This window comes from Corvus cornix, chromosome 3 (assembly GCF_000738735.6).
Source record: "Corvus cornix cornix isolate S_Up_H32 chromosome 3, ASM73873v5, whole genome shotgun sequence".
Taxonomy (NCBI): domain Eukaryota; kingdom Metazoa; phylum Chordata; class Aves; order Passeriformes; family Corvidae; genus Corvus; species Corvus cornix.
The window spans coordinates 12,965,287-12,989,387 of NC_047056.1; the positions used below are offsets into that span (position 1 = coordinate 12,965,287).

Genomic DNA, 24,101 nt, shown 5'->3' on the forward strand with positions numbered 1-24,101 from the left:
TTAAAAAAACAAAAAAGAAAAAGAAAAAACCCACAACACCAACCCACACACTTAGCAAAGTAGCAGACCAATTTTGTACTAAACTGAAATAGTTTTTACTATTATTCTTTTATATAAAACAGCTTTGCCTGGAGAATTTTCAATATGTGAAACTAAGAGCAGATTTTTTTTTTTGCCTGAATATTGATGGTGTTTTCTTTTAACAAGCCTTGCCTAAAGATTACTCACAGAGACAAGAGAGTTGTCCTTCAATTCCTCACATTAACTTGTGCATTGATTCCCAAAACATGTGCTTTTACAAGCAGTTCAGCTGGAAAGACTAATCCGAAGCGGATTGACACATCATCTCACATCCCACTGAACAGTCCCGTTTTCTCCACCAGGCTGTCACCAGCATTTGGGCAGGAGACCCAGAAAGATGTCACATCACCTCCCCAGCAGCAGTTCCATAAGCCTCCCATAAGTGCCTACAGAACCATAACATTAGGAGCAGCACACACCACCACATAACACCATCAAAGGCTGGTAAGCACAACATTCACATTCTTTTCTGGAACATTTTTATCATTAGTCATGAAATAGCTACAGCGAAGGAGACTCGTAATAATACATGATATCAGGGGAGAGGTTTAGCAACTAGGAGAACAATTTATTAGGAGTATTTGAAGTAAAATTCAACATTTTCCTCTACAACCAGCATTGGTACAGAGCATTTTCAAATTAGACTCAATTACCTAGATACACGTTTTTATTTCTCATGTTAGAAAATTTGAAAGTTAAAATAAGGTGGTGCAGCTATTTCTAAAAGGGGGAAAAAGTTTCTGTATATTATTCAACCAAAAAAAGCTCCATACAAAACATGTTATTTTCCAGGTTTGTGAGAACCCGTGGGAAGTTAGGGCAGGAGAGGCACAGTAGGGACACAACAGTGACTCCTCACCTGGCAGGTTTAAATACAGGCAGCTACAAAAGCAGCTTCAGTCCCATATTAATCCCAAGGGAGATTCTAACAGCCCAAGAACACAAAGTCGTTTTATTGAATGCCCAAGGACTGGCAGGGAAAGATGGGGTGGGAGAGCGAGGCAGGCATCAACAAATATCACAGCTGAGGCAGTTCAACAAGGCTGATGAGACTTCAGTCTCTGCTACATTTAATTTCAGCTACTACTAGAAGTCAAATTTTTTTGAATCAGACACAAAAAGCACATATCTTCTGCTTTCTCTCACCACTACAGCACTCTTAAAACCTAAACATGCCTGGATGTTTAAAAAGCTGGCACATGTAGTTCTCCACTGCTGAGTGGAAGCAGGCATGAACTGTCAAAAGCAATTCTAGATGAAAGGTTAAAGTAAAGAAAGGAATAATATCTGTTTCACAAAATACATTTGCTCTCTCTAGTAATGAAAGCAAATGACTCTATCCAGTGGTTCAATAACCTACTTCTATAACAGTTCCACATGAACTGCCCTGGCATGGCAAGAAGCAGCCCTCATTACAAAGTATTTCCAATCACATGCCTAAGGCAGCACCGAGAGACGTCACTTAGGGCAAAGCATCCGCTGAAACAGGTGCTGGGAGAAAAATGTTTCTGCTTTTTATGGAAGTAGAGAAAAAAGGCTTTTACGCTATAGTGGCCCGAAGCAGGATGCCAACTAACTCGCTCTTGTTTTCTGACCTCCAACAGCAAACATGAAACCCTGAATCAGAGTCAAGGAAAAACTTGTACATGCCCTTCCAGAGAGCATTCCTGAATTACACACACTCCCAGACTGTTTCTAATTTTTAGAGGCTGACAACATAATTGCTAAGATGGTCATAAATAGCTTTTTCTAAAAAAATTGTATTCTCATTCCTGCATTCTCCATTCACATGGTGATTTTTAAAAGATTTATACTTTTACTATCAAAATAATTCACCAAACTATCCAGAGGCCTTGCAGGCAAAACAGCTGCCAGATTCCATATCAGGTGGGCAGAAACAGCCTGTCCAAAAATTACTTGCAACTGTCACAAATAAAGTGCAAGCTAAAGACCACACTTCTATCAGACAGATGACTCAGTCCATCTGTTAGTTTACTTAAGAAGAAGGAAAGTAACCTGAATTCTTGTATCCACCTGAAAAAAAAAAAAACCTGCCCACACCACCAATTTTTCTCTTGAGATACAAGCAATTTTAGGAACTGTATTGCTTGCAGTTATGCATATCCAGTCTAATTTAACTGCCTGCTTGCACTTCCAACATTTTGTCAGATATTTCTCAACTAAATTAAGCTTCCTACTTCAAATACACTATTCGGGCAAGTATTAAAACTAAAGGCACAATTCCAAAGAGTTACCTTACATATCCAACAATAACTTAATGCCACCATCAAATTGATGGCTTTGCTGCTGTGTTATTTCACCACCTTAAATAACTGCAGTTATTGCAGTAGACTGAACTGTACTATTGTCATGAATAATGCTCTTGTATACCCACTTTCCTGGAAACCCTAGGAAACGCGTGTGGGTTCCTTCAAGAATTCCTAGTCCTAATGAAGGTACATGTTTTGTTACTGCTGCTGTGGGCTTTCACTCAGTAAACAGTGAGTATGGTATTAGTTTTCTTAGCAGAACACCTAAAATATAACGAAGGCTTACCAACCCAGGCACAAAATATGCTGACTTTTAAATAATAACGTGAAGTGCATTCTGTAGCAAAATACTTAAGCAGAAAAGCTGCTGATTATAAGTATACAGAAATTTCAGTGTGGCTTAGAGACCACAAATTTAGCTACCCTTTTAGCTTAAAAACACAAGTGAGAATACGACATGATTTTCTGAAAAGGCAAAATCTATACTAATTTAGCTGCTTCCCCTATCTAAACATGGAATGAAATTCACATATAAATGATATGCATAGTAGCCCATCAGAAACAGAAATTATTATACTGGGCTCTTAAAATACTAGAATTTAAAATGTCTTAAAAACACTGTTTCTTTCCCAGTTCTTGGGAACTCGGGTAATGAAACCCGACTAAGCAGTCTGCTTTCTGACCAGCACACTAATGAAAAACAATTCTTTCCCACACAAAGAAATGGATGTAGCAATCCCAAGAGAAGGCTGTAGAGTTTGATTTTTAAAAAGTTGGTATCTTGTAAAGCTCATTTATTTTTATTGGAGTTAACATTCAAAATGAGCCTGACACAAAAAAAAAAAAAAAAAAAAAAAATCAAGATAATTCAGTTAACCTTCACTGTAGATTCCCAACTCTAGCAGCGGAGTTGTGTTTACCAGCTTCCGTAATACAGACTTCAACATATGCTACAATAAAAGTCTGTTCACACACGTTCTTCTTGTACAAATACGATGGGAAGCCATGCTATTACTAGAACAGGGGCACCCAACCCTGCTGTTACCTACATCTTCAACACCTCTTCCCCCCACCACATTGCAGTCAGCTGGTGAATGGAAACCTCACCGAATATGCCTATTCCTGGATACCTATTACAATATAAGTGCTTTCAGGAAACTCTATTAGGGGCAGCACTTAGTCAGCTAACCAGAGCACAAAGGGAGCAACAGGTGTTCATGGGAATCAGCTGTTTACCTAGGGCAGGAGACACAGATACACACAGCCCTATTCAAGCTGGCTTCTGAACCAAGTAACTTCATACTTAGGCTAGACCATTTAACTGGGATATTTAATATTCAGAGTTTCACTGCAACCTAAAACCCCTAACAGATGTTATTCAAATAGCATATCATTTCAATTTGAATACAAAGCAGACTTCTGCAAGAATTAATTCTTGTGTAGTGTCAGTGTTTGTGTCTTACGGAATCGCTGAATATTTTATCTTTCAAAGATGCTCTTCACAACGATGTTTGGTATTATTTGACAGAAGTAAAACAAGTCTGCTCTTCAGTAACTGACCAGCTAATCACCCAGACAAGATGTGAGAACTTAACACAAAATCATCAGAATTAGTGCAGGCTCATGATGGCTGAAGAATAGCCAAAGCACAGGAAAGAGAGTGAGGGTGCCTTCCCCCCATCCCAGTTCATCTATTTATTTTTTTATTCTTTGGAGCACCAACTGCATACTTACCTGCCCAACAGCAACGGCAGAATGCAGTTTACTCATTCCACGAGACCATCAGTATTGTGCCAAAAGTATATTTTTATTATTAACTGCTAAGATTTAACACCACCTGCAAACAGAGGAGCTGTATATGAAACGCTGGTCACTTGTCCCATCTACCCTGCCGCTCCTCACGCATCACACCTTGCCTTGACCAGTGACTGCGCATTAAAAGACATTGCCTGAACAAAATACAGCATGAAGATATTGTTTAAACATGTTTCAGAAATATACCACCAACCATAGCCTAAACAAGTCCAAAGACAGAGCGTGCAGTGAAAGCTTGCCATTGTACTGGAGTTGGACCAATTAAACAAAACTGAGTGAATTTAATAGTGCCTCTATAGAGAGAAAATACTTCTTTAACCACATCATTTTCTTACCCTGTGTAGTTTAATTGGTGCAGCTTGTTTCTTTTTACCAAAGGGTTGGAACCAAGCATTCTTGAAGTCAGATTCCTTTGAAACACCCCATAACCACTCATCAGAGAGACCCTTCAAATCACAACTGCATCTCCCTCTTACCAGCTTGATGCTCTGCAGGCACGAGCAGATAGAAAGCTTCAAGACCAGTAATATATTCATTTACCTACCTTTACTCACTGCTGCAAGTCAACTGTTCAATCATCTAAATAAGCAACCTAAGGGTAGGTTCAACCTAGACACTTTCCTGTTGTGCTGGTTAAGAGAAATATTCGTGCTCCCTCCAAGCTGGCACAAGTCCTAGCACACATACAGTTACATCAGTGAACAGTGAGCAGTCCTGCTGCTATAGCTCACTTCACTCAGCATCACCCGCACAATTCAAGCACTTTTTGCCAGCACGAAACCCAAACCTACGCGGGGCTTCCCAAGATATGTATGCCAAGCCTTGCTCGATTAGCAGCATTCATTGTGCTAAAGGCTGTCGAGGTAATTAAAAAGAACACCTCTGCTTAAAGGATCTGTATACGAACTGTAGGTTTTCCAAGTTGTAACTTTTCATTTGCAGGGTATCTGACTTCTACATGAGTAACACGAATAACTGAAAATAAATTATCACAAGACAAAACAAAGCTTAAAATAACGTAGGACATAAATACCTACAGTTAACAAAGAAAACTAGAGGGAAATACAGGAACACAATTCTAAACAAACAGCAGGGAGATTGTTCCCATGCTTCCCGCTGCGACGCTACCCTTTCCACTGAAGGTGCACTGAAGAAGGAACCCTCATAGTACAAAAAATTTTATTAGGATTTTCCTGTAATTTACAGCGAATTCTAATGGCTCATCAGTTTCATGCAGCAGAGGAATTTGCCGACTTTGATCACGCAAATCTTGCCGGACCTCTAATCCAAAGGACCTCACGACTTACGGTCGGGTCTTTAGACAAAGAAGGTTCATATCCAACTGCAAGGCAGACAATAACTTCCAGGCGAAAAAAAAAGAAAGGCATGAGTAACTCGTTTCCCCAGCTGTCTGAGTGAGGGGCAGGCCTACAGGGAGCACGGCGTCCCCGAGCAGCCAGACCAGCGCTCGGCCACCGAGCCGCATTTCTCACCGGGTCCTGCACCAATCCAGAAAGGAGATTATGGAAACAGAACAGGCGCTAAAAGCGAGCTGGGGGGAGGATGGCGGGGGAAAGGGGGGGAACGGGCCAGGGAGACAGAAAATCGCCTTCAAATGAATGAGCCGGCGGGGAGCGGGAGTTCCCGGCGGGAAGGCGGCAGGCACCCACCTCCCTCCCCGCCGCCCCCAGCCGCGGCCACCTCTGTGTTTACATCCCGAACCTCCGAACGCGACACTTTCCCGGCTGCCGAGAGGGGGATCCCCCCTCCCTGCTTCCCCCCCGGCGCCTCTTTATTGATTACCGAGGGAAAAGCCCAGCTGCTGCTGCAATGCAACACGCGCCGGGTAAGGCGGAGGGGAAGGGGGGGAAAAAAAAATCTCCACCGGCAGAGAAAGAAAGGAGACGAGCGCCCGGGGCTCACGCCGTGCCCGGCCCGGGGGAGGCGCCGGAGCGCGGCCGCCCCCCGCCCCGGCCCGGGCCCCGCCGCCGCCCCCCGACCGCAACTTCGCCGCCGCCGCGGGGGGACGGGGACGGCGGGGCCGCCCTTCCCCCGCCGCCACTAACAATGGGCCCTTCCCCCACCGCGGGGCTCCCCTCGGCCCGGCCCCCTCCCCCGCCGCCAGCCGATCCCCCCGGCTCCCATTCCCATTCCCGTTCCCGGCTGTGCGCCGTCCGAGCCCGGGGGGCGCGGAGAATCGCCCCCCACCCCGCGCCCGCCGCCCGCTCCGGAGCCGTCCGCTCACCTCATGGTGCTGCCCGCGGTCGGGGAGCCGCTCCCGCTGCCTCGCTCGCTGCGCTGTCTCCCCCGCCCAGCTCCGCTGCTCGCCGCGTCCCCGCAGAGCCAGACCCCCGGAGAGCGAGACCCCCGCCCGGCAGCGCCGCCCGCTCCGCCGCTCCCTCCGCCGCCGGGCCGGGCCAGACCACCGCGGGGAGCCGGGGGTGGGAGGGGACGGGAGAGGTGGGGGAAAGGGGCGGGGAGGAGCGAACCACCGCGCGGGAAGGGCGGGGGAAAGGAGGAGGAGGAGGAAGAGGAGGAGGAGAAGAAGAACGGGCGGGCGGAGCGCGGAGGCGGCCGGAGACACCGGCGGGGCCGCGGGAGCGGCGGGGGGCGCGGGAGCGGCGGGCGGGAGGAAGGAGGGAGGGAGGAAGGGGCGGGCGGCGGAGGCCGCGCCCACCGTCGCGCTGTGCCCGGGCGGCTCTCTGGGGCTCCGCGGCCCCGGCGCGGGGGTGGCGGGGGTGGAGGGACGGGGCGGCCGCAGGTGAGGCGGCGGCTCCTCGGGAGAACCGCCCGCCCGCGGCGGCTCGTTCCCCGGCGGCCCAGGGATCGCCCCGGAGCGGAGGGGCGGGATGGGCTCCCGGGGAGCCGTGTCCCGGGCGGCGGAGCCTGGCCCCTCCCGGGGCGTGAACACTTCCACCGATCCGCAGATCCTTTCCCACTCAGCCCCACGCTGCTGGGAATCCCACCGGCCGGGAATCCTCGCCCGGTGCAGCGGTGCCGGTGCGGGAGGGAGCACGCAGTCTCTGAGCCCCCCTGCCCGACAGGCGACAGCACTGCGGGCAGTCGCCCCTCCGTGCCCTCGGAAGCCAGTGGCCTAAGCCTTTCTCAGGAATACAGTAATGTTATTTCTGCATCTTTCGGTAGCCCTGTGCCTGTCCTAAGTGCAGATTTACGTTCTGCTTTCGGTACCCGCAGCGGACCCAGCACACCGTACAAGTAACTTTAACCCAGCTCGTGTTCGGCTCCTTTCTGTCGACTAGCGAATGAATGAATGCCCGTTCTCTTTCGTCTAGGTTAAAAGAAGTGATGAGCAAGTGTCTTTGCAATTCCCAATGCCGTTAAGCCATCTTGGTGCTTTTGCACCCCCAATTTCATTTTTCTCTAATGAATACCAGTGTTTTCTAGGGTCTAGTATTAAAAATATACGAGAAGCAAATGCGTAAGCATCTTCTTTATAAGTGTCTAGACTTTTAGATATAAAAAGTGAAGAATTTTAAAAAGAGATATGTATTTCTGATGTAGGTTCCACACATTTAAGGGGATTTTACCATGAATCTCAGTTATTTGACACCATGCGTACCACCTCTTCCTTGGTCAGTGAGGCAGGGTCATTCACTGTCAATTAATGGTGTCAGTAGCACAGTAAGAGATGAACTAATCAATGAAAAAAATTGGCCAATTGCTAGAAAACACTAGGGAACAAGGACAGGCTTTGAAACTGAGGCTAATGAAGAATAGTTTAGAATGAAAACATGTTTTTACTGGCATAGGGATGATGTCAATGAAAATGTTGCAGTAGTGGTGAATCACAAAATGCAGATGAGTAATCAGAAGAAAAGTGGCATAGTGGTCTTAAAAATTGTGTACCTTTGACAACAATGTAAAGACAGTCTGAGAAAGGGATACAATTGAATCTGGTAAATAAAATTACTGTAATTGCTTCCAGCAAATGCTGAGGACTCTAATGACTGGCAGTGGACCTCAGTTCTTAAGGCATAATGAATTTTCTAAGATCTGGGCTTCTTATCACCATAACATCCTCCAAATAAAAGGTTTGGAAAGAAAGCCATTCTGACTGTGAAAAGTCTATTGAAGGCAGCCAAGCAGAAATGTTAAAATCCATATCTAATATACCTCTGTATGCATATAGATACATCTAAGATGTATGTCTAATGGGCTTCAGCAGATACATCAGTAGAAGGAATGGCAGAGACAGTCAAAAGAAGGAGGATTTCATTCACAGATACCTGTTGTTCTATAACAGAAAAAATCAGGATCATAATGTGACTGTCCTGATGCAACTGTCTGGTCTTATTAGTCAAACGTAAAAGAATTTTGACTGTGGCAGGTATATAAAAAACACTGAAAGTATGCCTGGGCTCCAGGTCTGCCTGAGAGGGAATGAAAATAGCCAGAAGCTGTTACTCCTGCAAAATAACTATTATCGCTATTCGTGTTATATTACTTGGTGTTCTTAGCCAAATCAGATACGGTCATAGCTGGATTTCTCAAGACCTTCTCAGTGGCACAATAGAATTTGTAAAAATGCCAGAAGAATCATTTTGCATGCTGGCATCGCAGATGTCACCAAGTGCAAAGTCATTTTGGACGCTAGCTTAGTCAAAAATCCCATTGAATTAATCTGTAACGAAATACTAAATCTGCAGTAACTCATATTAGCAGCTACATGATAAGGATGGGAGCCAAAATTATATAGGGCAGAAATCAAATTATAAATGTTGAGTGCCTCTTTCTTTCCAGGTCAATTTAGTGATGTTATTGTCAAGAAATTAAAGTAGTCTAGCAGAAGAATGAGTTCATGTTGTGTACATGTTTATGGTACTGAATTATGCATTGAGAAATCTGCCCGCTCTCGTAGCAGACTGCATGCTCTCAAGCTGTAATCACTTGGTGTGTCCTGTGTCCAAGTCACTTGGTGTGACTCTGCTGTCACCTTTCTCCCTCATAGGATCCTCCAGCAGCACAGCATGGGTGTCAATGCCCTCTGCACCCTCTCCCACTGTTCTGCCTTCTTCTGGCAATGACAAAACCAATGTGGCAGAAAGCCTTCTTAGCTGGTGGTGTCACACTAATAACCTGAGGCCTGTGACAACCTACGAGGCAGAGCCCCGTAATGGTTCTTCTAATCTGTGTCCAAGGATTGTGTTCATGTCCTTCTTCCTCCAGATCCAAGTGGCTTAGAATACCCCAAAACCACTTTGCATGCCTCCCTCTTGCATTTTCTGCTGCTCAGCTGCAGCTGAGGACTGGAGTTCAGATGCTTCCAAAAGCTAAGCCAGCTCAGGTTGAGCAGTATGGTGTGCCTCCTTTCCAAACAACTCAACTAATGAAGGCTTTCTGAATGCTACAGAAATGGCTCCCCCAGGCATAAACCAGAAGAGAACATGTTCCTGTTTAATGTCAGCCAAATGCAAAAGGCTTGGCAATCTGCTCCTGAGTAAACCCAGCCGATTCCATTGCATCTCATCAGTGTGGATGACCCTTGATACAGGGTCATGAGGAAGATGCATGACTAATGTTCTGGAGACATTCAGGGAATCCAAAAGCTTCAAAAAGAGAGTAGTCCTTTCTCTCACAGTGAGATTTCTTCCATCTTCTCTGAAACAGTCTCCCACTTTCCTGTCTTTGTTTCTTTAGAAAGGAAAAAGTAGGTGAGATCTTCATATGTCTACAACAGTGTCCTAGGACAGCAGCTCATATGCAAGATTACTTTGCCCTTCTTCAATGACTGTAAATAACATAATGCAGGATACAGTCAAAGAGGATTTCAGAGCAGGGAAAGTGTTTTTTTTCTGGTGGTTTTGGCTTTTTGAAGGTTATTGTTCTTCTCACTTAATACATCCAGAGTTTGGTTTTTGAGTACGTAAGAAAAGATATTTTATTTCACTTGTTTGGATTATTTTCTATAGAACTAGTATAGAAAGAAAACACAATTTACTACATAATAGAAGTGAGAGAATTGCAACTACAAAGCATGAGCTTTCTCTACAGAGATAGTGAAGGTCTTTCCAAAAATGATGGACTAAAAGAAAATAGCTCTGACAGTGCACTTCTGGTAGCATTGAATATTATCAAAACAGAAGTGAATTAAGTAATTGAACATATTATCCCCATCACTGATTATGTTAATCTAATTTATAAATACATCTTTTGCTCTGGACCAGACACAGAGCTGACGCCTGAACCAATTCTGTGAGGTCACGGTTAGTTGAACAAAACGAAGATCCAACTATTATATAGATAGTTAAAGTATACTGGCTAGTATAATTCTCCCTGTCCTCTTCTTGCTTTCCCTCAACCCCAAGTCATTTTCAATTTCAGGTTGCCATGAGTCAGCCAACTGCTGAAGTGTTGCATAGCAGACCATTAAAGGAAATGCTTTCAACTAAAAACTCTTTAGTTTTATTTTATTTATGAAATTACGTGGTTTTTCCTAACTGCCTTCTGGGGAAGGGGGAGTAAACTGTCTCTAAAATTCTCCAAGAATGCTAAAATGAACAATTATTGGCATGACTCAGCAGATAACAACAATAGCCAACAAGGTCTTTTCTTAAAGGAATAATGTTTTTGTTCTGTTGTAAAAAAGGCAAAACAACATCACCAGAAAAGGAAGCAAATCTTTTGCTATCAAACACAGTCCTTTGACTCCTAAAGGTGAAACTTTGTCTTCCTACCAGCATGCCCCACTCCTTGTTATACAAGTAAACAACTCCTAGATCTTCCACCAAGCACCTCCAAAAAGGAATGAAAACAGCAGCTGAAGCTTTCCACTGTGCTTCTTTCCACCAGGGTTCCTAAAAGTGCCCCTCACACTGTCAAATAGCATCAGCCTATCAAACCACAAGCCTCAGTGGTTGTGAGTTGGGAGTATGGTATGTGTCTTTCAGGCTGCTCCCAGTAGACTCAAATATTTAAATGAAAATTCCTTGTATAAAAAGGGATTGTTTTTTCCCCCCCTTGGTTTATCATGGAAAGAATTTGTATTGTGCTGCAGGCTATTCAGTGAGGGTTGAAGTCTCTTTTGGTGTAAGTACTGTCTATCAAGTGTAAATCGATGTGTTGTGTACTTAGTGTAAAAATGCTTTTCTGACATTCAGATAAATTATGATTGTTGTTTTGACACTTGTCTTTCATTCACCTCCACTCAGCTGCTGACTTTTGTGGTTTCTGAGACGAAATGTTGATTTAAGACCAGTGCAATTGACCAATGTCATCTCTTCCTTTCCATCTAATTTTTTACTCTTATCCCCTAATGGTCTTATTTGCCACCACTCTGCAGTCTTCTTATGCATTACCAATAAAATGTATTCATTATGTTCTTCTCTCTCCCTTGCTAATGTCTTAGAACAAATTGTACTCTGCTGCTTTATCTTTTGCTGGAGGAAAGTCCAGGCACAAAGCTGGCCCAGGATTTGGTTAAGATTGTTTTGAGCCATCTTTTCTTACAACACTAGATGAGTTATTCTCTGAGGTCCTCAATCACAGCCAAGGATTTGGGCCATTATTAATTAGTTATTATTAATAACTGTTAAGTGCCTACAGTGCACTTGCAGCATAAGAAAGGGCAGGCTTCTTGCCTAGAAGAGCTATGTACGGGATGTCTACACTGCAGTCTCCCAAGTCTACGCCAGCTGGGTAAGTAATACCCAGGTATTACTCACCTGGTGCTCAGTGCCCTCTACCTAAAAGTGCACTGAGCTCTGCAAGCAGCTTCTACAACCCCAGCAGAGGTTTGACTTCACCAGAGCACACCCACTGCACTGTACCCCTTTATTCTGTCTGGGATTAGGCAGGCAGATGCCAAAGGGAGTGGTGTAGCCTTTCAGTTGGAAGCCTGTGCTGAATTTCACCAACTTAATGCTACCTTGCACTACCCTGGGATTGTTTTACTCAGACTCCATTGCAAATACGTTCTGTATTTTGTCCATCTTTCTCCTTTCTCCTCCCTTCTATTTTAGATGAATGACAACACACTTACTATTGCTGGTTAGTTTTCATTGACTGCAAAGTTGGAATAACTTATGATGGAAGTACTGTCCCAGTTATAGATGAATGACAACACTTTTACTATAGCTGGTTAGTTTCCATTGACTGCAAAGTTGGAATAACTTGCAGTAAAAATAATGTCCCGATTATAGATGAATTACAACACTTTTGCTATTGTGAGTGAGCACCTGTGGATTGCAAAGCTGTTAGTAACCTACAATACAAATATTGTTCCAAGAAAGGTTGCAGCTTAGTCAGATGATAACCTTTTTAGTCCCTTTCCAGCACTGCAGATTCTGCTATCTGGCAATAGCTATAGCCAGTTCCATAATTTGGATTTCAAATTTAGTAAGCGATAAATCATGCATGAGACCCAAAATACACAAAGCAGCAGTTGCAAAAATATTCATCCTCAGTATTTTAGAAAGAACATCACAAAATTTTTTTGCCAAAAGAATTAATGTTTCTATAAAAAGACGTGAAGAAATGAGCTCTTAAGAGATTACAACGCTAACACATGCCATTATTATTACTATAACTAGTTAGGAACTATTTCAGAATGTAGATATACTCTATAAAATCAATGAGGAGGAATTCCTTGCAACTGGCCCTAAGTCACGCTTCCAGGACTAGGGATCTGTATCTCAACTATAATCACTCTCTCTGCTGAGTATTTATTTATTCTCCACTTCCTCTGTTAGTTCAGCTCCCATGTGTCACAACCACATAAACAGTGATGGATTTTCTCCAGCTCCTGCCACCCTCAGACAGAACAGAACCACCTCGTACCCTATTTCCTGTGTCACAGGTTTATTTCTAAACAACTCATCCTGAGTGTTTGACACTGACTGGTGTGCTGCAGTCGGGAATTCAGCTACTACGGTCAACTGACTGCTTTCCAAGAATACCACTCATTAAAAAGTACTGCTGGAGATTCTACATTCAAATCCTTGTTGAATGCTGGGCTTTCTCGCTGGTTAATAAGAAAGGATTCATCTTCTGGAGAGTGTAAATAAATAGAGGCAGGAAAAGACCAACAAAAATTCCCCAGCAGGCTTTTTCCAGAGTTTTCAAAAAACAACCTTCTACTATCTGAAATACATTTCACTGTCAGCAAGTTCTTCTTTGTAAAACTCCCCTTGTTTCTCTTAGGCTTACTGTGGCTAGGTAAATTCTATCTTCCCTGGTTTTTTTCTCTTCTAAATAGCTGTACATTTTGTCCCAGACAAAAATTTCTTCAGACATCAACTATCCCAAAAATATCAACTGCTCTCTGTCACTAAACAAAATTTTTCATTGCTCCCATAGCTCAGTTTCTCAAAAGCTTCCACTAACATTTTGTGGCTTTGTTCTAAGCTCCCTCCCATGTCTCCAGTTCTGGTCACAAAACTAATGTCTTTATTCAAGGTACAAGCAACTGCTCTTTGCTCCTGAACATGGAAAAACAGAAATCATATTTCACGAAACTGTTTCCTCTAGAGCTGTTGTCAGTCTTAAAGATTCTGTGGATCTATTATAAAAGACAGGTAGCACCAACTGCATGGAGACAGGATGGTTTGTAACCCTAAGGGATGCTCAGACAATACTTTTATTTAATTGTCATGACTGGTTGAACATTTCTAACCCTCCAGTTCTGAAGGGTCAGTGCAGTGAAATGACTCTTGCAACAATGATCATTCATTCTGCTGTGACTACACCAGTGGGTGAAGGGGAAATGCCAGCTTTGCAATGTTTTAAATTATTATTATTATTAAAACAACTGTACTAGGGTATTGGCACATCTGCAAAGAAATAAAACCCTTCCACTGCTTACCTGTTCATGATTTAGAACCATCCTAAACTGGTAGCATCCTAAATCTGATAGGCTCAGTCTATTCATAGAACCATCAGTAAAATCCTCCAGGAGCTCCTGGACAAACTCAAACAGAAAAAGGAAGCCTACAGAGGGTGGAAGCAGGAACAGGCAGCCTGGGAGGAACATAGAGAAAACTGTAGCCAGGGATCAGATTATGAAAGCCAAAACCTTGATGGAATTAAACCTGGCCAGGGACATCAAGGACAACAAAAAAAGCTTCTATAGGTACAGTGATGATAAAAGAAAAACTGGGGAAAATGTGGGCCATCTCCAGAAGGAAATGGGAGACCAGGTTACCTGGGACATGGAGAAGGGTAAGTTCTCAATGATTTTTTTGCTTCCATCTTCACCAGCAGGGCTTCCAGCCACACCAACCAAGTCACAGAAGGCAAAGGCGGGGACTGGGGGAATGAGGAACCACACACCGTAATGGAAGAATGGGTACAAGAGCATCTATGGAATGTGAAGTTGTACAAATCCATGGAATCTGATGAGATGCATCCATGGGTCCCAAGGGCACCAGTGGATGAAGTGGCTAAGCCACTATCCATCATATTTGAGAAATCGTGGCAGTCTGGTGAAGTTCACAGTTGGCGGATATGGAATTGGCTGGATGGTCGCTCTCCAAGAGTTGTGGTCAGCAGTTCAGTGTCCAAGTGGAAACCAGGGATGAGTGGTGCTCCTCAGGGGTCAGCACTGGGACAGATGCTGTCCAGCACCTCCATCAGCAGCAGGAACCATGGATGGAGTGCACCCTCAGCACATCTGCTGGTGACACGAGCTGGGTGGTGCAGTCAACGTGCTGGAGGGAAGGGACGCCACAGGGACCTTGAGAGCCTCATGAAGTTCAACAAGGCCAAGTGTAAGGTCCTGCACCTGGATTGTGGCATCCGTCCCTGGAAGTGTTCAAAGCCAGTTTAGGTGGGCCTTTGAGCAACCTGGTGTAGTGGAAGGTGTCCCTGCCTAAGGCAGGGGGGTGGAACGAGATGGTCTTTAATGTCCCTTCCAACCCAAACCATCCTATGATTCTGTGATTCTACAAATATGAGCTGATGTGTTGGTAAAAACATGCTCAGATAAAAAATGCTAGAAAGATAAGAAGCCCATCTCTTTCCACAAGAGGTGACTGATAAGGTGAAAAATGCACAACTGAATGAGAATCTATGCAAGGTTGCAAGCCTGTTCCTAAAACCCAGCAGCAAGGGCAATCCTTGTGTGCTCCTTTGGAGCAGTGGCTGAGAACAAGAGCAGGAAAAGAAATGGGGTTTTAGCAAGAAGGTGGTAAGGTTATAATGCTAAAAATTTGATAAAACCCGGTATGAATTTGTCAGCATTTCTCCCAAGAAAAGAACAAGTCATCTACAAAGGCAGGGAATGTATTTTTTAAAAAGGAATTACCATATAATCATATTTCATAGACCATTATTCTAAACCAAACCCAGAGAAAATATAATATGAAAGTCAGTCTGCCATTGTAGAGGTGGGCTTTGCATTTACCAGTTTAAATTTGGCTTTAAAACCAAAGAAGGCCAGTTACTTATTCTGATAAAACTGCTGTGCATTTCCCTTCCATCTCTTAACTTCATCATGAAAACTCAAAAGGAGTTTCAAAACAGATACATTACAAGATCCATTTGACAAAAAACTTCATTCACTTCATGTTCTTCTCCATAATCTGGAATAGATGGCATGTCCGGAGGACGGCTGAAAGTGGATATGTGCCTCCTATCCCACCAAAGCATAGGGATTCCTGCCTCACAATGGTCCTTTCGGGGTGACCACGCTTGTGGTAACTCAGAGCAGGCTGGAAGCTGCTGCAGGCTGTGCATGGGAAGGGAGAGGAGTTAGGTAAAGCTCAGAAAATGAACTAGCCCAGGGAATCCCAGGGGGATTTCATGCATGAATTATGTCAAAGCACACCACAAGAAGTGATGCCTTCGAACCTGGCCTAAATGGGATTAAAAGCATTGCTTTGGAATCCTGGTCTGTGATTTGTACAAAGGTGTAGGGAATTTCACCCTAGTAAACAAATTCCGGTTGCATTTGTACGTTAACTAAGAAAGAGGTGCTCTTGCCTCCACTTACATTTGTATCACTGAGGAAAGCCCAAAGCTGCTGATTTTTTCAGGAAGATCAGCCTGGTATAGGCTGCAGGAAGGTCCTGGACACAGGAGTTCTGGTTGAGCACAGCTAAATCCATGAGCTTTCCCTACAAAGCTCTTCATTTGTAGCACTTTCATGCAATTTTTGGAAAGGATCTTTTAATTCGTAGAAATAAGCAAGTTATCCTCATTATCACTGCATTACAGCCTCATCCATGACAGTAATGCTGGTTCATGTGCTACACAAGTACCTGAGCACGTTCCCTCTGTGTGAGTTAACCTTTAACACAACTCAGCTGAGACTCTGACCCACATAAACTGTGACCTTACAACAGGGCATTTCTTCTTCCCTTCAGTTTCAGACATAGCAGCTCATCTTTTCATTTACATGAAGATCTTTTACATCAATTACATCTGAATTTTACGCTATAATTAAGATCCCTTTGCACCAAAAAAAAGTGGTTCAAAATGAATGAATTAATTACATTAAATAAGCACACAAGAGACTGTCTTGCATTTTTTGTTCCTCGTCTAAGAAATCAGTGAAGCCAGCTGGAATTCACAAAATTGCTCAGCTTCACTAGCATTTCTTCCTCAAATTCTCAGACCTTTTGGACATCTTACTGGTTTCTGTGAGGGCTCTCAAGCAGCCATAAATGTGTTTCTCTTCCTATATCCCACTGTGTGTACCTTTGCTAAACCCTTCACACCAGGTTTTCCTCAAAAGCTGAGAATTTTCCATAGCTGAGGTTTTACCTACTGAGTTCTGCAGACAGATTCTCCTGAGATGGTGACCTCACTTGTTCAATGATTTCTCTCCAGCTACTGCATTCTTATAGCAACTGTACAAAGGAGTTCTGGCTGGTTGTAAGAACCAGGGAAAGGCTTGTCCAAGTGTATTCAGAGGACTTAAATGTAACAGCAGAGATAATCCTGTTAATCCACAACGTAATTTAAAAAATTCATCTTAAGTGTCCAGGATTTTATCTTCTTTGTCTCTTCTCCTGTTATTATGTAAAGAAATTTTTTTGTTTAATGATAAATTTATTATTATGGCTATGAAACTGGGTAAGAGTTCTAGATGAGTATAAAAATTATGGAGCAATTGCACAGGAGTGGTCCTTAGTAGGGTAAGACAGAAAGGAATGCTTAGTTGGGAACAGTGATCTTCTGTAATTCCTCAAAATGCTACGATTCCTGAAAATTCACCTCAAAAGACAGATTCTTTGCTACTATTTCATTTTACAATGGCTTTGTCCAAATGGGAGTATCATGCAGAATTCTGTTTTGCTGCCTTCTGGTGTCTTTAGCACGGTGGAAACAAATGATGAAGAATCCCTGTGCTCATCAAAAATAGACCATTTGCAAAGCTTTCTGGCAATCTTTGTACATGAAAAGGGAAGGATTGGAAGCTATGACCACGTGAAACATAAATCATAGTCCACGTTCAGAATACCTGGCTAGCAGCATCCAAAAGGCTGGAGGGATAGATCTGCTAATGCCATATAGCATGTTCTCTCTCTGCACTGCCTGTTTAGCTCCTCTGGGATGGAAGGAAAGATAATGGCAGTCTTTGGCTTCATGCCTGTCATTGCCATGACACTACCATACGTTCCCTTCAGCATTGTGTATGTCTCCCTTTACCTCTCAGCAGCAGCAGCATCAGTTACTCAACAGGAAACGTCTCGAAATAAGCCTTTCATTTGAGGAGTCTGCCAAAATGAAAACACTTTTAGAAAGAGACAACTGATCTCATAAACAGAAATAAATCTAAAATTAACTAAAATCACATGTTTCCCCCCCTACACCCCCACCCAGGTCTCTGGATGTTGGGAACCTTAAGCTCTATTCGGAAACTAAATTAGACTCACAGTCTGAAAACTGACCTCAGGCTCAAACTTTGGTGGAGTGGCTTGGGATGATATGTTCTTTACTTAGATATAAGTGCACAACTTTAGATCCTCTGTAATCACAAGTTGTTTCCTAGAAACAAAATCTTATGATTTTCCATTCAATTAGATTGTGTATTTTAATTAATTCTCTAGTCTTTCTCTGGAAGCAAATCATCAAATAGAAGAGACATCTGCACTGTTCTAATTGACTTAAATAGAAATAATGAATGTACAACCTTTGGGTTGATTGGACACCTGGATTATTTCTCACTAAGAAAAATAATACATCTATCCACAAGCAAATTTTGGGAAGAGAGAGTGTGGTAATTTCATCAAAAAAAGCATTAGGAGAAAAAGTGGGCTAGAATTACAGACATTTACTGAGTAGAGCCTCTACTCCATCCACTTCTAGGGCTTCTCTTTGAAGACTGAAGTGAAACAGCAACAGTTTATTTCTTTCTGAGATTTCCATAATAGAGGAGAAGGGAGGATCTGGTCCATGTACTTAGCTATAGACTATCTAGGAATTCTTCTGAGTAAAATGCACCGGGATTTGCAGTTGCCACCTTTATTCCCTCTGACGGAAATAATTCCATTGAAATGTTTTTTTCCAGAGACATTGGGTTTACATTTTATTAAAAGGATAAAACTGTTGTTATACCTAGAAAGCAAGAAGCCTTTCTGAAAAAAAGTACCTTGAACTAGTTTTTACAGAATACAGACCATTTACTTCACAAAATTAAACTCTTGGAATTTCATGTACAAAACACAAACCTCGGGAACAATTCCCATAAGGATTCATTTAACAGGCTTCATTATGTGGAAAGGGTATAAAGCAATCAAAAACCTAAAATGGTTGCTCGGCATTATATTGTTCTGTGGCTGCAAGCATGATTTACAACTATGCATTTTCTGCCCTTGTTTCTTTAGCTTAGTGCTGAATTATAAATGAACAACTGGATCCTGGCATTCTTCTTCTAGTTTGAAAATAAAATTAACCTGTTTGAGGGACATTTTTTTAACACATTCAGTCAATGAATTCTTTATAAGGAAATGCTTCATTTGAAGAAAAAAGACCCCAACCGATCTCAAACCTTTCAGTTTTGCTCTTAAACGAAGAGTAAAGATAGCTAGGTATAAAGCCAGGCCAAACAATTCTATGTCAGCTTGCTTAATGCAGTTCAAGTAACTGTGGATAACCAATTCACAATGCTTTGTGTGAACAAATATTTATGCAATGGAAAGGTAACTGGTTTGCTTTGGCTTGATTTGAATTTAGATGTGCAGTAAATTTGTCTACTGATGTAGGTATTTGACAACACCTGGAGTCTGCAAAATCACTTTCAGTCTGCTTGACAACATAGATCTTTTTGTCTGCTCAACACTTGTGGTCCATATCTGTCATTAAATAATGTACACAAATGCTGCAACAAACGAACCATAAATAATTACTGAGCTTTTTTTTAATAGATGACGTAAGTCCCTGCCTCAGGGGCTTGCTATCTACCTCAAAAATGGGCTAAAAAGATGGAAAATTATACACAACACCAAAAATTAGCAGGGGTCTGGCACTGTTCAGAACTAAAGGCTTGAGAGAAGACGTTGGTATGAAGGAAGAGGAGACAGAACTGTGAATTTCAAAGCCAAGAGCACATTAACACTAAAAAGCCATCTAAGTTTCACTTTCATTGTGGGTGTGATCTCAAGACCTGCTGGAGGGAGACTCACCAGTCCTTGCTGTATTTGGAGCTCTGTCACAGCTAGACCTGAATGTTTATCATTAAAGAGATGCTTATCTAGGAAGGTTCGACCCATCTAAGGGATGCTGTTGTGCTTCGTGTTTGCAGGCCCCCAGCTGGGCATGGAGCTTGTCCTTGTGCCTTCCCAAAAGCCCCAGCATGGGGCCCTGCATGGCTCCATGGGGCATTCCCAGGGGTTAAGGCAGACTGGTGGAGGCGACTGTCCGGGCACTTTGCATCCTCTGACCACAGCCACCAAAATAGCTCTCGAGCTGTCAACCACAGCCCCGGGGAGAAGGGAAGGTTCTTCAGCTCTCTCCTTGTATTACAGGCCTGGATTAGGCTGATATAGCCTTTTTTTTTTTTTTCTTTTTTTCTTTTTGTAAATAAGGCATCAGGATCTGCCAACAACATTCCTCTCATTTTATCTGATCTCATAAGAATTATTTTTAGTAAGAACTGGTTTGCCCTGGAAGAAAGCTATTCTCTAAAAAAAGCTTTGTACACTTAAGACATATGGGACAGAAGGAAGCCTGCATCTAGCATTACTTTTTTCTTTCAGGCACCAGAAAAGCCCTGAAGTTGCCCTTTTTAGCAAAGAGAAAAGATAAATGGGTTCGTTCTGAATCAAAAATAATAGATATGTCTTGTGCCTTCTTGACAACCTTTTCTGAAATCTCATTAGCTCCCAGAACATGTGCACAACTCCTACCTCTAAGAAATTTACACAGGTGTAATTCCACTGAAATAACAGTTGAATAGCTGTAGTAGAATGAGAGCTATTTTTGTCACTTCTCTCACAAAATTTAATTGAAATAGATAGTTCACAGAGGTAGCAGCAGCCAGTCCCCCTTTCTGACAAGCTTAGAAGCACTGGAGACATTGCTTAGGGTCATCATACTCTGTATTTTGGTGCACAGACTTAGTGAATGGCATGCATGTTATGCTTACTAAGCTACTTTGGATAAACATGGAAAAAATCTAGTGGTGTAGCTGTCACAGACCAAAATGGTTTCATGTGCTATGTGATTTGAAGGGAGATTCCTTTGCTGTGTGTCATTTACCTTTTATACATTGCTGCTGCTCAGTATTTCATAACCATTCATTCTTTGGATGCCCACACTGACATTGTTATATACATATAGGCATAAAAAAAAGGGGAACTGTGCATTCTCACTTGACATCACATTATAGTCCACAAGCAGCTTTATTGCTCTTTACCATGTTTGGGAACAAAGGGAAAGGGATGCCAATGATGTATGTCTCACAGTAGAACAATTTCCTTTTCACACTTGGAAAACAGAGCTCCTCTCTTTTACATATGGTTTATGTACACATGCATAGCCTTGGGACATCAGGATCTGAGGAAAAAACCCTCTCATGTTTCATATGTAAATCAGTGACAGCCGTGGTCATGTGCTAAATGATAAATAAGCTGGCGAGGTGGAGTCAGCAAAAACCTTTCATGCTTTAATTTTTAGCATCATTTCTCAAGCCATGATCCTGCAAGTCATAAGGATTTTTGAGTATGTTGAATTAACTGTCATGAATTAACTGTTGGCACAACTGATACAACAGCAAACAGCATCCTAGATAGTGAACTTCTTTGGGAAAAGAGCTGCTTGTGTCTCTCTGGCATACAGCACAAGACCACCTTGCTGATGCCTGCCTTTCCTGGCACACCTGTATGCATTCACTATGCCTCAGTCACTGTGAATTCCTTGAATCCATTGACACCATGGGGAGAGAACGATGATATTTAGAATATAACAGGAATTGAAGGTAATGTGGGATCCATTTCTCCCTCCTGTCCCCTGTGGCACTCTGAAACCACCCTGTGATGCCTCTGTGTCTCCATTTCTGCCTTCACAGTGATAATTTCCCCATCCTAGGAAGCCTGAGAGCCTGTAAATGTGTTTAATGTGAACTGAGGTCTTCGGCTGCAATTTTCAAAGCAGATGTAGCTATTTTGTGAAGGAGGTTGTGACATTATGGAGAGTAAAGACAAGGCTTCCTGTAGCCGAGGTTTTTACACTCTCCATTTAATTCACAGTTTTTTTGCTGAATTACAGTGTTCCAACTGTCCAGCAAGTACTAACAATGACAGCTGAAAGTGACACTCTTGGGCATCCACCTCATCTCAATACTTTGGGATGATTCTAGCCCAAGTAACCTGGGTAAGAAAAAAGGATGTAGTATTGGATTAAAACAGTCACATCCTTTCCTGTAGTAATCCTAGCCCATCCTTACTCTGAAGGAGGGAGGAATCATGAATGCTGATATCAAACAGGCACCTTTTGCTGCTCCTTTCACGAGCCTCTCAGTTTGACCAAACCTCTGACAATTGCTTGTCAGTTATTCAGTCAAGAATGGACAGGCTTGGATTCAACTTGTGTGCTGGGACAGAGACCTGGGTGGGAACACAGGGAGACCAGCCCTGTGGCAAGGTTTGGGGTACCTGGAGTACCATGGAGCTTGGAAGCAAGGGAGCCTAGGATGATGACTAGAGGAAGGAGCTCCTGGCAGCTGGAATATGGCAATGGTGGGGACTAAAACCTGGAGCTGAAAGGAGACTGAGAAACAGGGATGGAGACAAGGAGATGTAAGGCTAAAAGGGGGAGAAACAGGGAGGGTAAGAAGGAAAAGCTAGAGTAACTAGGAGTTGAACATTTCAGAGTTGTGTTAAGAGCTGACTCGTTGCCTAGATGGGTTCCTTCCAGAATCTGGAATAGAAGCCAAAATTTCTGACTTGCAGTATTTTTCTATTTTTCCTATTGAGATCTACTAAAATAACAGATGCCTCTTCTCCTTGCAGCCTGCATGGGGATGATACACTTCTGCATGGTAAGAGTTGTCTGTGAACCTCTGCTTCAATCTGTGAAAGAATTTCATTGGAAATTCCTTCCAATGAAACAAAGGGAACTGAATGTAGTAACATGTGAAAGGAAATCAACTTCCTTAAAAAGCTAAGAAATTCTTTGATATGCATGTGTTTGTGTATATATTTACACACACACATAAAGTAGTGTGAAGGGAACTGGTAATGTCACTGTGTTCAGAAAGCAGGAAGTACAAGAATACAACAATTTGGGCTCAACCATTGCTCATCTGCTCTGAGCACTTCCATTTTTATCCCATCTATTTCTTACATCTCGTGCAGAGGTTCCTGCAAGTCATCTGGTGCACCATGGTTACTTCAGCCTTTTATTCTTAGGAAGTGTTTGGGTAGTGGTAGTCCCTAAGTCGGAGATCCAGTCTCTTCCCAGACAACTTCACAATCTAAAGAATCTGGACTGTAATTCCATAGCTGGAAATTTTCACTGCAGTGCTCAAATAGAATTCAACCAACCCCCAGCTTATCTCCCTGCTCTTCCTACTCTTCCTCCTTTTATTTTTTCTTTGCTTCTTGGGCTTTTATTTCTTTTTTTGTTTTCACACTTTTTCAACAAAAAATGAAAGCATTCTATATTTTTTCATCGCTCTTTTCCTTTCCACGTCTTCTGTTTCCGTGATTCTTTCCCACAATTAGCTCTTTTTCTTTTTCTTCTTCATTTTTATTTCCCTCTCCTGCCACAAGGACTGAAGCTTGAGCCTGGATCTTGCATTATCTTAATAATTATTTGAACCTGTATTACGTCTTTAGACCACTGCTATAGTCACAAGAGTTAAAACATCTTTTGGTTTTTTATATTTAATTTTATTTTATTTTCAATAAAAACTGGTCCTAGGCAGTCTTCCAATTATGATATCAGTCTTGTAACGTTTGCCTGAATTTGCTGACATGCTGAAAGAATGATCTCAAGAGGTGTATTCTCCTGGCTGAAAGGGCCAGCAATGACACATCACAGTCAGTCATTAGCCTGCCCACAGCTGATTGTTTTGGGGGTTGGAATGGTGCACGTGGAGAGAATGGAGCCCCCCAAGAGGCAAGATCTGGAAACAGCTGGAATAAAGATGTGCAGGAAGGATGAGGGGTTAAGAAAAGAAAATCCAAGGAGAAAAAGGAGGAGCTTAAGAGCCCAGAGGCAGAAGCAGCAGTAGCCTAGGGCAGAGATTTTCTTAGTGTGATGAAGAACAGGAAAATAAGAAATGATTAACTTCTAGTTATAACGTAATTTTAATCTATGAAAAAGCCTCCTGGTGGTATCAGTATGAGAGCCAGTGATAACTGGGGAGATTATAATGAAACACCAAAGCCTGCTTTCTTTTCTCCTCAGCTCTGCTCTATCATCTTCCTTATCCATCCCTATTTTCCCTGCCTAGACCTGTCCAGCTCCTACAGGAGTTAACAGGAGCTTTGCCATCAAATCCAGGAGGAGCACAGTTGTGAATTATCGTAA

At 42.7% G+C, this 24,101-nt stretch overlaps 1 protein-coding gene across 1 annotated transcript in view; it reads right to left on the minus strand.

The window, feature by feature from the left end:
* The window catches only part of ENAH (ENAH actin regulator), a 90,650-nt gene extending 83,914 nt beyond the window's left edge, over positions 1-6,736 (minus strand). Inside the window, 1 exon segment of the mRNA XM_039568840.1 lies at positions 6,412-6,736. Within this exon segment, the coding sequence (XP_039424774.1) occupies positions 6,412-6,416 (5 nt within the window). The 5' untranslated portion in view covers positions 6,417-6,736.
* Between the last annotated feature and the right edge of the window lie 17,365 nt (positions 6,737-24,101).